The sequence below is a fragment of the Ceratosolen solmsi genome, unplaced genomic scaffold (assembly GCF_000503995.2).
Source record: "Ceratosolen solmsi marchali unplaced genomic scaffold, CerSol_1.0 scaffold11, whole genome shotgun sequence".
Taxonomy (NCBI): domain Eukaryota; kingdom Metazoa; phylum Arthropoda; class Insecta; order Hymenoptera; family Agaonidae; genus Ceratosolen; species Ceratosolen solmsi.
Genome location: NW_011948416.1, coordinates 9,545,884 through 9,562,116, shown reverse-complemented (window position 1 = coordinate 9,562,116; position 16,233 = coordinate 9,545,884). Strand labels below are relative to the sequence as shown.

The following is a 16,233-nucleotide window of genomic DNA, read 5'->3' as shown; positions in this document are numbered from 1 at the left end:
CCTTCACCACCGTCACCACCGCCACCACCACCACGACCACCACGACCACCACGACCATCACCACCGCCACCTCCACCACCTCGTCGCGCTGCCGTCATCACCCGCGCCGCCATCTCCTCCCCGCCTACGCCTTGCCCAACAACCAGCAGCAGCTCCCCGGCCCGATGTACTCGTCGTAGCCCTTCGGTCACGTAGGCCTGGCCGCGCTAGCAAAGGGTGCCCGAAGATCCCGACAAGACGACATTGATAGACGGATCACCCGCGGGCGCATCGTTTACGAACGGCAACGTGCTGGGAAGGTCGGTTGGACCCCTTGGAGCAGGTCAGGAGTGGACAGGTGTTGGTTTCGCAGGGCAGCGATCCTTCCTTCTTATTGCCCGGGCAACGCGGCTCCCAAAGGTTCTTACCTTATCTTCGTAATCGCTGGGGGGGCCTCGGGCTCTTTTTCGCGCCGTCGCATGGCTCCCCACGGCTGCTTCCTCGCCAGTCCTACTGCTCTTATTTGTTTGTATCGCGAAGGCCGGCCATCTTTGAAAATCAGCTGCTATTTCGCTCTCGTAGTTCCGTCGTACGCGCGGCGCCGAGAGAGTGCCGAAACACATTCGGAAGTGTCTCGCGGTCTCTTCTCGTATCTCCTCGCTCCCTACCTCCCTCCCACCCACCCACTCGAGTCTTCTCGCTCCATCCCCCCCCCCTCCTTCCTCACTTCTCTCTATCGCCCTCTCACTCTCACTTCCTCCTTCGTCCATTCGCGCACTCCCTCTATTCGCCGACCCTCCCTTCCTCCGAACCTCGACCCCTTCGCTCGCTCTAACTCTCTCTCTCTCTCTCTCTCTCTCTCTCTAACTCTCTCTCTCTCTCCCCCTCCCCTCCCCTCTCTCTCTCTCACTCTCACTCTCTCTTTCTCACTCTCTCTCTCTCACTCTCTCTCTCTCTCTCTCCTAGCGTTCTTTGCTTTTGGTTACCGCGCGGCCACCTCTGTTTCTCCGGCGGCTGTTTTTACAATGTCGAGCGTTAACTATATATGTACGTAATATATGATTCGTCGTCCCCTTCTTCTAGTCTACCAGTAGGCGAATCACGCACAGGAGCAATTCGATGAATGTGCTGCATGCGATTTGCGAATGCGTCTACTTTTGCCTTGCTTTCCTTCCCCCACTATTTCACATTTATTAAAACTGCGTTTCTCCTTATCGTTGATTAACTTGTCATCGTCGTCATCCTCGTCGTCGTCGTCCTCGTCGTCGTCGTCCTCGTTGCTTTGATGACGATAATGATGTGAACGATGATCATTGTTATTATCATTAATATTATTATATTAATATTGAATGGATACGCGCTCATTTGGAGAGTCCAAAGATTAACGGGGGTTTTGCAAATTTTGAAAGCAATCTGTAAGCCTGAAAATAAAATGTCGCTTGCCGGAAAGGGAAAATCGTAAGTAGCCATTAATAAAAATCGAATTAATAATGAGTGTGAACAAGAAACGCTTTTTTAAGAATGCGATATGACCTTTTGTACGCTATGGATAAGCACGGATTTTGGCAGTAATTTCGTTTGTTATTGACTGTGCGATGTGTCGCTCAACAACTATCCTCGATTTAAATTTTACGCGTTTGCATAATTCGTGGAACGATTCGAATTGCCACTCGTTATGATTATTTAGTCAAAGATTTCTCTGCTTCGTATTTTTTAAGATATTTTTCTCGTAATGGGCAAGGGCAAAAACAAACGTATACGGTGCGAGAGAGAAAGAGCGAAAAACTTCGATCCCAAAGATTGACAAGGTGCTTGAATGGTAATTTTTTTAATAGTGAGCCAAGTACTTTATAGATGCTGAAAGCACTTTTATTGGTGCTTCGCTGTTTTTGCTAATATTAAGGATACGGGGTAAATGAGTTGTCAATAATTTTCTTTGATCAATTACTATTGAGTTTTACTATGATTTTGCAGTTTGCTGTATAAAACGAACATCGAACTTAGTCGAACGATCATCGTAATTGCGTTACAAAGTTTCACTCGCGAATTAATTACGAGCAGTCAGCCTGTATATTGGAATTGCAATTTTGTTTCCGATTATGGATGAGGTTTCGCAAAAAAACAACAACAACAACAACAACAAGGTCGAACGCTCTCAATTGAGATTTGTTACGAAAAATTCGGTGGCATGATCCTCCGTAAGATTGCGTTATGTCAAAGGATCATTTATTAAGATAAATACAATGCGATTAATATAAAATTCGTTTTTCCATCGCTAGACAAGACAGATTCATAATGAAATTATATCAGAATATCAGATTAAATCTCATTGGATAGGCGTTGAAAATACGAGAGTTATAAACGTATTGGGAATAGTTGAAACGTCTGACATTTCCGGATTAAATTACAAGATTTGCAGACACTGACACAGACGCTCGATAAGATATTAAGATTAACGATTTACTTCTAAATGAAAATGAGTCTCGTAGAGACTTATTAATCGATGTAATAATCCCAATCTTAAGAATAAAAAGAATTTACTCTCACAAATTTACAATTGTAAAATGCACTACAATGACCTCCTCAGCATATAATCCAACCCGTTGCAAACAAAAACAAAAAAAAAAAAAAAACAACAACAAAACATGCATCCCCCGTTGTTCAAGAAAATCACCTAATGACTAATTAATATAGACTTTTGAAAATATAATGCTTTTGTTGATACGGTTGACCGAACGCTAAGGATAAAATATTTTTTATCACAATTTTGTTTATCGCTAATTTGCATTTAACTCGTATCAACTTCAGATATTGAGAAAATGACGATGCCTTTGCGAATGTCAATGTGAACTGCGACTTCACATCATCTTACGTTCTCGTGCATTTTCTCCCTTCGACTTTAATGCGTTAATTTTGTTATCCGAGGCGCGATCTATCATACATATCATCGTTGATCACAATGTGTGTTATCGATAAATATAATCTCCGTGAAAGCGATTACGCTTCATTCTATTATAGCCTGAATAATTGCGCACGCGTAAGCTCGAATTTCCCCGAATTTCGTCTCACCAACGATATAAATTGATGCACGAGTTGCATGTGAAAGTGCGATTGCGCGTGAAAACTTAGCGATAGTGCTGTCACCGTACTTTCTATCATCCCAAAATCAACCCTGTTATTAATAATCGGCGATAAGAAGAGGTCAATGCACATGACACGCGTTTGTAAATTAATGGTATCCAGTGATGGAAGATCCATAGAATAAATAATATGTATTCATCACTTTATAAAAGATGCATTATTAACAATTAGCAATTGTTCGTTACGAATTTTCACATTCTAACGAAATACAAATACAAATCACGAAATGTTAATGCACCCTATACATCTACATTACACAATGCGCAGTGGATCTTCAATTTAGACGTATAGTGTCCAACAACACGGCGGATCATAAAATTGAAACATATTTTTATGTATTCTTTTTTTTTTTTCTTTTTTTTTTTTTTTTAAATTCTGCAACAATATCGTTAATACATACATATATATATATATATATATATATATATATATATGTATATATATATGTATACGTATGAAAAGAAGCGGACATGAATATTGAAAGCATTAATTCGGATATGTGTGTACGATGTCATCTAAACCTACTGATAATGAATAGCAGTGCTTAATGGCGCAGCTCACATCACCGTTTGCATTTTCAACATCGACACTCTAACGAATATTCGAGATTATACACGAGCTGCACACTTTTTTAAGCTCTCAATGGATGTTAGTGCTTGGTTTTCTGGATACAGGCACAATGCAGCAGATAAAGATTCACTTTATCACTAATTAAATTACGCTCGAATAGTAGCGATAATTTAGTTAAGCACTAATGTACGCTCGTCCTCCCAAAATTAAGAATATTCTTTGATCGATCAAGTTTTATCAAAGAACAATCATCGACGATCGTCACACGACAAACGTAATTTCTCTGTATTATTATTTATTATTTTTCAATGCAAACACTGCACGACCAGAATAATTGACATTATCGTTCGAGCCACTAACCACCCGTGATTCAACACATCTGAAATATCGTGCACACAGATATAGTGCTACACTTTGATTTAGAAAGTCTCATAGAAGTCAAGAAAATCTTGCATTTGTTTGTTTAGCACATGCATTTGCCAATATTCTCATACCTCTAACGGGATTGCTATTTTTCGAGCGTTAATTTGATCAGTTTGTCCATTATATTTGGACATTATAGACAAGCTTTAAACGCTCCCAAGTCATTCTTCACTTAATAATGTACAATCGTTAATTCGTCGTTCATAATGCTAGCGCTACGTTATTCAGTATTGATCCATCGATCGTTCCAATACTCGTTTATAATATTAATGCCAATTTTCAATTCAAGAGGCTCTTTAGAATGCCAAAAATTATAATTATTAAGCAATCCGATTAAGTGGGAAAGGGCGGGAGGGAAGTAATTTTTAACGATGTTATCCAGCCAATACCCCGGGTATCTCAAAGCCCCCATTCGAGTAGGTACGTCACTTAAATTATTAATTCTAATCTTATAGATTATATTTAATTACGCGGTATTATCCTTGGAATTTCACTCGGCAGGTATTATTCACAAATTTTAATTTATGCTTATGTTTATATAAGACTGCTAAAACGGCACGTCACGTCAATGCTTTCTATCGTCTATCCTTCTGCTTTTGTTTTGTTTGGTTTTGTTTGTTTGTTTGTTTGTTTGTTTGTTTGTTTGGTTTTGTTTGTTGTTGTTGTTGTTGTTGTTGTTGTTGTTGTTGTTTTTACTGTTTTTTTTTCTCTCTTCAAGTTAGTTTCATACCGCAATGCTATTATCGCAGATGCGATAAACGAGTATGTCAAGTAAATAGGCGCTTAGGCATCTGCGTGATGGTTACTTAAAAAAGTAATTTTTCCAGCGGCTCACAACCAAATAATTTCCCTGCAAATAACAACGGCCAAACAATATTAATGAAACATTGGCAAATATTGTAAGCAACTGGCAGTGATTATGAATTTTTCTCTCATTGATATTCGAAGTAATATTTACAATAATTTGTATATTCAACGTAAGATTTAGAATAATATAATAAAGATTCTAATATATTGTGAACATTGTAATAAAGCAAAGAAATTGTCATCCTCTAATTGGTTGTGTGCGCGTGATAATTTATTGTATCATACTAACGATGCTGGTGTTAGATGTTCTTTGCATGGCATAATAAAATCAATTTGGCGCTATTTTGAATATGCTGTGAACAATTGGTTTTTTTTTTTTTTTAATACTTACAGTCATATGAAAAGTATCTGTTGTATCGTAGCAGCATTATTGTATGGAAAATTTATGTAGTAGGCGGTAATAATAGAAGAATAACGAAGAAAAACGAGCCAACGACTAGCATTACAATATCTGATACGATACGAATGGCGGCCATGTAAATGCGGTAAGATCGCAACTGCTTATTAAGGATATCGGAAATCGGTAGAGAACTCCAATCGTAAGAATCTAGCATTTAAACTTACTAATGTGAGATTTTCCGTATGAGCAATAATATAATAATATTTTGCCACTTCAAGGTTTTAGTGCGCATTAATGGTTCTTGTATCCCTATGGTGGGGGATACGCTATGTCGAATATGTTGATTTAATGATGCTTATGGAGCGATAAACTCAACGTATTTTATATTAATTAGTGTGGTATATTGGAATTCTTACATTCATTCGTCATTTAAGGTATTAAGATACGAAATTATATTATATGCTGTCATTACAATAATCCAAACGCTAGAATGTAGACGAATGTTGGTGGTGCCCTAATACTTATTAACTTGACTAATTGAAATCATTAACGCAAAGAAATCTTTTTCATTCTCTCAAATTTTTTATAAGCATTTCACATTGATCAATCTTAAATACAATATCCCTCCAAATAATTACATGTAATTTATAATAACATTCGCGATACAGGTACCATCTCTATTAAATTAGAATAGTATTTACAGGTATTATTATCTGCATCCGATTCTAGACCGATTCTAGATCAAAATCAAAAGTAGTTTTTATTTATTTATTTATTTTTTTTATTAAAATGTACAATATAATAAGAGTCACTCGCCAAACGAACGATTAAATACATTAAATAAATATTAAATTTTCGTATTAAAAAGTTCCATTATTTTTTCTTTTTTTTTTCTTTTATTATTTTGTTTATTTATTTAACCAGTATTTGAAATATGAAACTTCATCGCTCTATCAATTCAAGATCAATAACGCTCCAACATTAAGAAAATCAATTCTAGAGATTACCCGGATCTGTAAATCAAATTCTATTTAAGTTTATTATCTTTCCACTTAAGGACAAATTTACTTGAAAGTAATTATAACATAAAGAAATTGCCAACATTAAGCAACCAAGTATAATGTTTAATATACTATCATGCTAAAATAATTATAAATAAATATTCGATCGAATCCAAGTTTGAATTTAATTTCATTAAATTGGCACTGGTTACGTTTACGTTTTATCCGGCTATTTTATTAGAATATTGTTATGTATTACTGAATATTAAACTTTCAATACTTATGTGAATTCGATATAATTTATAGTTTTCATGAAATTTTTAATATGCCCCCGGGTGAACAAAAAATTAAAATAACACACATAATATCCGATAGTTTGTATATCATCAGATTTTAAGAAATTACGTTATTGCAGATTTATTTATATTTATAAACAACTGCGTAAATTTGATACATAAAATGACATGTTTGTATATTCACATATTAAGAATATCATTATTGATATAGTCACTTTTTTTTTTTTAATTTTTTTTTTATTTTTTTATTTTATTTCAAATTATCTCTTAATGGATGATAGTATTTTATGACTAATAGATTTCACTTTCCCGCAAAACATTCTAGTTCAAAATTACTTTAATACACAGATCTCACTCTTGTAAACATTTATTTTAAAAATTTTCTTTACAACAATTTTCTTACACCATTGATAAAAATTATAAAAATAAAAATAAATTATTTGTAATATATTAAAGAAGAAAATAAAGTAACATAAACGTTATTAATGATACAAATATATATTTTTATAATAATTTTTTTTTTTTTTATTTTTTTTTTATTTTTTTTTTATTATTCTTTTTATTTTAATGAATGATAACATTAAATGAAATAATGAAGTGAAAACAAGATAATAATGTATTTATAATTGTATTGAGAATCTATGTTGAAATAAACTTTAATTAAAAAAAAAAAAAAAAAAAAAAAATTATATTTACAATTCAATAAAATGTACGAATCCTTATAAAGTTATGCAATAATTTTTAATAATATATAATGTCCTTCCATAACAATTATAAAATCCATTGTGTCAACGCGAAATACGTTATAATCATGAATAATTTCCTTTTATTTTACAATGCTTTAATAGAAAATAAATGTTTTTATGCTAGTGTACACAAATCTTATTATGTACAAGAAGTTTGCAATAATATTAAATAATATACGAATTAATTTAACAAAGGTTTTTCTCATCTTTTTAAAAAAAAAAAAAAAAAAAAAAAAAAAAAGAACCGTTTGTCCCTAAAAGTTTCTTTTGAGTGAAATATTAAACTAAGGACAGAATTAAAAAATATTTTAATAAAACATGAAGATCATAAATGAAACTATAAAAATAAGAAGGAAATAAAAATGATAATTCAATTACCAATGATAAAAGTTGCATGAAAGCCATGTTAATGTATAAAAATAATTAGAAAAAAATAAGTAATATAAAACTAATTCTATAAATGAACAATAAATAAAAACGTAAAACGTATGGAAGTTATTAAGTAAAGTTCTTGTGAAAAGCACGTACACGATAATAAAACGTGATCTTCGTAATAGTAACGCTTATTTATACTTTTCAATATTGGCAGTATTCTTTAATATTAAATTTTATATCTTCAACTAGGTTATCGAGAATATGTAATAAAATTAATGACTACTGATACAGATGATTTTAAAAAATTGCGGTAATAGTGTCTAAGCAAGGAGTTTAGATTAATGTTGAAAATCATTGAACGATACCGTCACTACATTTCAAAATAAATATATTCTCTCTTATCAATGCGCGGATCTCGCGACAGCAAATAATTAGACCAATATGTAAATGTATAGAAAGTTAAATGGGGAAAACCGTTTGAAAGAATGTGTGGACATTATGTACGCTCTGATTGATATTCCAGAAATAAAGATATAAAAGTATTTTGATTGTATGAAACGGTTTAATTTGAAATATCATTAAACGTCATTATATTGCGATACTAATCGATTACGAGGGCTTACGGTATATTTGCATACAAAGCAAATGTTGTTGTTTTTTTTTTTCTTTATACAGTGATACTCGCGTTAATCAGTGGTGACTGTGAAGGAAACAGTAGTTTAATTTCAATAGTTCATTTATGTTATTTTACATTATAATATTCAATATCATTGGCATTTCATTAGGATTTAAAATTAAAACGAAGCTTTAACAACAGAGTTGCTAGAGCAAAGTATTGACGCTCGCTTGATCGATAATTTAAAAAAATATCTGAAACCACTTTTAATATCTTATTATAGACAATGTTCTGAAAATAGCTGTTCATCAAAAATTAAAGTGGCTTGAAGATTTTCTAATTATGGTATGTTACATTCGACCGGCAATTACATAAACTAGGGCGATTCGTAATTTCAATGAGCTAATATTTTATTTAACTGGATAGGTCAATAAAATTTAGAACGTTGCTATTTTTTTTTTTTTTTTTTTTTTTTTTTTTTTTTTTTGGGCAAATTTAAGAATGTTAAGAGCACGATATACCTACCTACACTGAATAATTACCACCTAAAAAGTAAGTAAAAATTCATGAAAATTAAGAAAATTAAAGAAATAGAATGGCCATAAATGTATGGATAATAAAATTAATAATTATAGAGATATTATGCACATGCGCGTTTGCTTTATTTTACTTTTGTCTCTCTTTCTCTCTTTCTCTCTCTCTCTCTCTCTCTCTCTCTCACTCTCTCTCTCTTTGTCTCTGAAAATACTTGTACTTGATAATTAACAACCGCAGCGTTAGAAACAACTTGTGCGAGACTCATTGGTATTCCAATCTACGTGATTAACAGCTTAGATAACTATGTATAGCCATCCTAATGGGCACGTATTCGGATAATCGGACATCGCCGTGGAAATGTGCTTATAAGCTCAGCAGCGGGAACTCTAATAGAATTGTAAAAATGTTCCTCAACAGAAATCAAACGAAAGCACTTTACCTTGGTCGAACATCCGATAGTCAATTAATTTTTATTCTTCGGTTAATAATAATAATAATAATAATAATAATAACAACAACAGCAGCAACAACAACAACAACAACAACAACAACAACAACAACAACAACAACAACAACAACAACAACAACAACAACAACAATAACGACAATAACAATAACAATAATAAAATAATAATGATAATAAAGTAAATAATAATAATAAAGTATGTTGTTTTGTTAGCTCTATTGGACACAATCAAAGTTACCACTAGATTCACGTCATGTTCCTGGATGTTGCGCCAACGTCACGTAAAATCAGTGGATTAATCGTAATCTGCAAAGATTAATCGTAGCAGAGCTGAAATTATAAAGCTACAGATCTTTATAAAATAGGGACGCATTGGACTTGAGTTCGTTGTCTATTCGTCGCGAAAACTGCGATGAACTCATTTACACACGGCACGCAGCCGCAAATTTAGATAATAAATTTAATAATCTTACACGTACAAATTTTCTCTAGGAAAATTTTGCCCCTAACGATCGGAAATTTAAGCAGTCACATCTTTTTATCAAATTCGAATAGCAAGGATAATAATTTTGAATGGCCGAGAAAAGCAAGAATACGGTGTACGCTATTGGAGGAGTGCCGTACATGAAATTTCGAAATATAACTTTATAGTCGAGTGATGAATTTGAAATGAATTAAAATTATTATGTCAATTTTATTGTTGTCGACGTATTATGTCGCAAGTTAATTATCATTTTAATAATTGGTCCGGGCACAATAATACACATTACCATTTTTATTGAGGTTTTACAATCAATTTCGGTTAAGGACAATAGTATTATAATCGATCGATGATTAATCAATAACAACGTAATAAAAATAAAAATCACAAATATATTGCTTTAATTAGGTCGATAATAAAGAGATTGTATGTTCCGCGAAATGTCATGTGCCATAGTGTTATCGGTTATTCTTTTCGACATCTTGTCACGTGAAACCTAACAAATAAACATGAAAAAATAATTTACAAGAATTGCGATTAGCGACGAAATCGTAGGCATGTTTTCAATCTTTCTGCGAAAGTCGTATTCACACGTTCCTTTAATTCTGAATGGATTTAATTTCCACTTTTTTGAGGTTATGTTATGTATAAAATTTTTTTTCAAAATTATAATTGTTTATAAAAGATTCGTTATAAATCACAGTTAAGAAATTAACCAATATTTCAATTATAATTTTAATCGTGTGTTTCAGTAACACATCGAAGAGTATACTGGCATTTGTAAATGTTCGCTTAAATTTATTCATTGTATGTTTTTTTCATTGTTTAGGTGATGTTAAGGGGACCAAAGAAACGTCGCAAAGTCTTGGTTTTTACTGCCAGAGGCTGAACGATTTCATTAGAAAAGCGAGATAAAGCCAAAGTAAATAATGAATGCTGTCATAGCACTTTGTACATTTTGTGAAATGCATGGTCCAAAAGTCATATTTACTACCCAAACTTATAGAAGTTTTGATAATAAAGATACCGAAAAGTTAAAGTTCTACGGTCCCAAAGAAGTTTTACGACAACCGCAAGGCTTACAAACTGAATTACAGGAGAACTGCGAAGGTTGCCATAGTTTAGGAAATCTGAAATACTTGAGTAACGAACACGAGACGAGAACCTCTTTCCTTTCCGCGCAGCAGCCTCTCATGCAAGATATCAAAACACTTCTCAAACATGCTTGTATAAGGTAAACGTTATTCGAATTCGCATCGCATTAAATAGTAATATTTTAATATTTAACTTGATCTTGAAACCGGTGCTGTAATTATTATAAAATAAAATTTTTATTATCGTTTTAATTAGGAGCTTAAGTTGCGAAGTACATCCTGGAAAGGAAGGAGTTTGTTATTTTGGCGATGAATCAAGAGGTCATGTTCTAAGTCATACATTCTCTTTAAAAGATGCACAAGTAGGATATACTTCAGCCAATTTATAATACATGTTAAATGATAATTTTATTTTACCTTTTTTTTGGTAAAAAAATCTTATTATTTCAGGCTAGAGGATTGCGAAGGTGGTGTAGTTTTATAGTCTTTATGAGGGATAAACAGTTTTTATTAAATATGTGGCCATTTCTTGTAGATAATTTAAAAGAGATAATTAGAGAATTACAAGAATTTGCGGAAAAGAAATATAACGAGGAAGAGGCTAAATGCCCACAGCGGGTCGTGCGTTTGACTACGGTTAATTGTGGGCCCGGCTCTAAGCCCACTACCAATAAACAATCGCGAACTATCAATGAAATTACAAATGAGAAGCATGTGTTTGTAAGGTTAGAATATTAATTTATTAGCAACCAAGACTTTAAAGCGTTAATTTAATTTAAAAGTAAGATTTTCCTAGAATTCATATGTGGTTTGTTTGGATACTGAGTGCTGGAGCAAGACATTTTGTAGAAATACTGCCTATGGGCTTATTAGATACGGACATTAATTTTGATTTAGACGATCCACTTGGTAATTATCAAACAAACAATATTAATATTACTCCATAGTGTTATCAATATATGCTCTATATTTATTTCTTATTACCTAGAAACCGAAGAAGGCTTTACTTTAATTAATGCCAAATCTCCTGTTAACTTAAGAGTGAATACTCAAATACAAGATTTCAATGAAATTTCCGAATTGAATCCCATTTCAATTCTCAGAAATTTAAGAAATGCACTTGGCGCAGATCAATTTCGACAAATATTATATGCAGCTCTAATAGGGATACAAATTCTTGTGAGAGGTCCGCCAGTGGAAGGTCTAGAATCTTTGTACGGTTTATGTTCGCTTGTACCAAGAGCTTGTCAAAGAGTAAAAACCCATGCACAAGAATATCTGGACTCAAATATATGTAATTTCATTAGTAAGTTATTGCTTTATCTTCAAATAACATTCGTCGGCGAGTTTAAAAATATATCATTGCCCAGCTTCGATAAGAATTGAGTTACATTTGAAATAACTTATTAAACCAGTAAATAAGAGTATTTGTTAAATCGATATGCATTTCAATTGGTATTTGAATAGAATATATTATTGTTGTGTAACTAGGTGTAGATACATCAATTGCGGTGCCTTTGCCTTGCGCAAAAGTCTGTAGGCTTGACATTTTACCTATCGAGCACAGAGCGGAAAACACAAGGTCTCATGTAATTAGATGGGCAGGTATATTGCCACTGAAACTCCCGACTCTTTTAATTAAATTAGAGAAATCCTTAGAAAATGAAAAATTAATCGATTCCGTGCTAAAAGTGCATTTTTCTACGCTACAAGAAGAATGGGCTAAGTATGTATTTTGCTGCTATTTTAAAATGAAACCGATATTGTAAAAGTGATTTTTTAAATTTTTAGTATTGCTAAGGTTGTTCATGCTATGCATGGTCGAGGTCACCGTGGTGATTTAACAAATTTAATGATAAGCTTAGGAGCTGGTCCCCAAGACAAGAAACTGTTAGATGCTTGGTCTATGGGTTTACCGTCGAATCCTGCATAATATTATTAGTAATATTATTTGTTTCTCGTGTTATTAGCACTATTTATTGGTAAAGCGATGGTTACGAAGACATGTTATCTACGTAAATTTCATTTACATTTCCAAGGTTGTGCTATTTTGTATTTATCGATTAATGAAAATTGATATTACTACGGGGAAATAATTCTGTTTGATATGTTGATGTTATTACATTGAAGATTGCAAAGTAAATATAAATAAATTATTCGTAATTGACATTAATTCTTATTTATTTACTTATTTATTATACGTATAAGTACTCATATGAATAAAGTAAATTAAATTTACAGCAAACGAATAAAAATGACCGCTATCTAGTACTTTCAATAGTTCTATAAGAAATATGCACGAATATGAAATATTCAGTTTAATAATAAATACATTGCAACGTCGAATAATAATATGTTAAAGAAAGAGATTTTCTAATGTTGTGAGAAAACGTTACATCTCTGTGCATCGATGAGACAGTACACGAATATAAATATAATTACATTATCTAGTATTTAAATCTATGTAAATATATATTATAAATGATTAAAAATTAATTTTATAATTTTGGAAATATTGTAATTTTTTTTTTTTTTTTTTTTTTTACATAAATTATATCATTTTTTTATACTGTAAAAAAGAAGCTCTTTTTTTATCAAGGAGATTATTTATTATTCGTATCACTTTATAATATGTGTAAGAATAGACAGTGTTGTACGCAATCCGCATAAATAAGTTGAATAATACAAAGCTTCGCTAAAAATATTGTAACATTTGAAAAACGATCATCGAATGTAAATATTGTTTTATATAAAGTTAATAAAAAAAAAAAAAAAAAAAAAAAAAAAAAAAAAAAAAAAAAAAAAGAAAAGAATAAAAAATGATGTAGCTTATAACTTCTAATTTATAAGGTCATAAATAACATTGGCTATTTAGATTCGTGTAAAGCTTTATTTCTACCTATTTAATTATCATTATTATTAAAAAGAAAGAAAGAAATTATTTATCAATCTTGAAAGTAAATAAAAATTGTAATTTCATATGAATTGATAATTTTATGTATAATTACGATAGATTATTATTATTCCGCTTATATATTAATACGATCGTAAGAAGAATATATTTTGTTGTTAAACATCTTATATGTTTAAGAAGTTATTTTATTTTTATTTATCCATAAATTGGAGTTAATGTTACTTTTATTTAGTAATAAATCCAAGTAATAATAATTGAAAAAATAATAATTTTTATTTTATATATAAAACGTTACATTTAATTCAGTTTTTTTTTTTTTTGTATTTACAGCAAAGCTCTATTTGCTTGAAAAAATTGTTCTTGTCATTCTACTTTTAATTAGACACACAATGAAGTTATATATTTTTTACCCGTTTAAGGGATAAAATGTACAAATCGATCGAAATGTATTTTATTTCTTAAATTCTATTTATATGAACTCTTACATGTTGAGCTTCGAATGCATGAGAGGCTGCGTTACTGAATTTTCCCGGGTAATTTAACGAAAAACCCACCTTACATTCATCGGACTTTCGGCAAATGCAATAAGTCAAAATAATAGCTAGTTGATTTGGATTAATTTTTCAATAAGTTTCTTTCATCGCTTATATTGTAGAACGCTCGTTTTTAGTAATCCGTAGTAATATATATATATATATATATATATATATATGTATATGTTTTTTTTTTCTTTACATTTCTTTTTTTTTCTACGTTAATATTTTAAATAGTCTTCTATATTCTGAAATTCGAATCCCGGCTCACGGGTCACTTGTTACACATGCTCAACGCTACTGTGTCGAAAGTATTATAAAAGTTTTTATAATACTTTTTAACGGCTAGAAACTTCTTTGAACTGTACCATTATATTATTTTTTGTTAACTTTTAACGTAATTGTTAAAGCGCCGAGCTTTGTAATAAAAGCAAAGAAAGTTATACGAAAAGTAACTAAACTATAAGCTTAGTAGGGCAATTCAGAGTTGTTCTCATTGACCGACAGCTTCTTTTAGGGCAAATTTATTGAAACTGCTCGATCGTTCAACACACGCAACACACACACACACACACACGACGACGACGACGACGACGACGACATTTATGTATACCAGAGAGTGTAAAGAAATTATCACTTCGCGTCCCCGTTACGCCTTGATAATCAATCATAATGTTGCTTGAACAATTAAATAGAGCAAGCTCTTTGTGCTGTACAACGGACAAAGTGAGAGAGAGAGAGAGAGAGATTAAGAAGACAAGAAAGAATGCTTAAGATGTTTAGAGATGCCGATATGAATTTAACGCGCCTTCGAAGCTACTTAATTAACACGTTATAAGTGAAAAATAAATGACACGTAGGGCCCCGTTGTATTGTTTGCATGACATGTTGCGCCACCTCATTCAATGCCAATAATAATGCATTTGCATTTACTTGCACAACGAACAATGACGTGTGCCCAAGTCGCCGAGTGTCTATATCGACTCGGATGTCAAAATTCAATGGCTCGCGGCTCTTCCCTACCATCTCCCGTCGCTTCATTTAAATCGTTCGTCTCTTACAAGCAAACGTGGCGCATAAATTTACCATCGCACTTCCTGTCTTATAAATTCGTCTTGTCCGAGTTGACGCGAGCAACGTTCATGGCGATAATCATGCCATCGCGCGATGTAAACATCTCGTAAACACACACGCAACCTCTGCCTCACACACCCACGCGGGACATTCGTCGCTTATATTTATGTGCATGACAGATTCGTCAGATGCGTGGCGGTAGAGTGGGAAAATCTTGTGTGGCGTAAAAATTTTATTGTACATACTCGCAGTATTTCCTCTTCAGCGCGTGCCTCGCTCACACGAGACGTCCTGTGCAATAATATTTGCTTTGTAAAAAACATAATCATAATAACAGCAATAACAACAACAGGAACGACAACGACAAAAACAAGAACAGCAGCAATAACAACAACAACAATAATAATAGAAAAAAGAAGAAAACAAGGGGGGGCAGAGAGAGAGAGAGAGAGAGAGAGAGAGGTGAATTTGCAAGGAGAGCGGCACGTGTCGAATGTCCGCGAGTTAAAAAGAAAGAGAGAGAGAGAGAGAGAGAGAGAGAGAGAGAGAGAGAGAAAGAGAAAGAGGATCCATAGTTCAATCGTAGCTGCGCAAAAGTTACATATACTACGTGCAATAGTCGCGTTTAGAAGAAATACGACGAGAGGTGTTATATATTTATATACAGTGATTATATAGTTAGAGGAAGAGCGAGAGGCAGGAGGAGAAGAGAGTGAGAGGCAAAACTAGTGCGCTGTGAAACGGGTGGTAGGGTGGCGTGGAATAGAGGGTGTGCGTTCA

The 16,233-nt window shown here is 32.7% G+C and overlaps 1 protein-coding gene across 4 annotated transcripts; it reads left to right on the top strand.

The window, feature by feature from the left end:
* Positions 1-8,628: 8,628 nt before the first annotated feature.
* Positions 8,629-12,918, top strand: BHD (folliculin). Of its 4 annotated transcripts, none has more exons than XM_011495847.1 (8): positions 8,629-8,699; positions 10,668-11,072; positions 11,189-11,294; positions 11,383-11,657; positions 11,729-11,841; positions 11,921-12,238; positions 12,424-12,658; positions 12,724-12,918. In XM_011495847.1, the coding sequence occupies exons 2-8, from the start codon at positions 10,768-10,770 to the stop codon at positions 12,863-12,865; spliced, it is 1,494 nt and encodes a 497-aa protein (XP_011494149.1). In that variant the 5' UTR covers positions 8,629-8,699; positions 10,668-10,767; the 3' UTR covers positions 12,866-12,918. The 4 variants fall into 4 exon arrangements, with proteins under 4 accessions (XP_011494149.1, XP_011494150.1, XP_011494148.1 ...); XM_011495848.1 differs by lacking the exon at positions 8,629-8,699 and adding an exon at positions 10,180-10,206; XM_011495846.1 differs by lacking the exon at positions 8,629-8,699 and adding an exon at positions 10,232-10,393.
* Positions 12,919-16,233: the final 3,315 nt, after the last annotated feature.

Bases quoted from the DNA above. Each gene is read 5' to 3' on its own strand.
- BHD (XM_011495847.1), top strand. From the start codon at position 10,768: ATGAATGCTGTCATAGCACTTTGTACATTTTGTGAAATGCATGGTCCA. The intron at 11,295-11,382 runs GTAGGATATACT...TTATTATTTCAG, and splicing joins TCTCTTTAAAAGATGCACAA to GCTAGAGGATTGCGAAGGTG. The intron at 12,239-12,423 runs GTAAGTTATTGC...TTGTGTAACTAG, and splicing joins AAATATATGTAATTTCATTA to GTGTAGATACATCAATTGCG.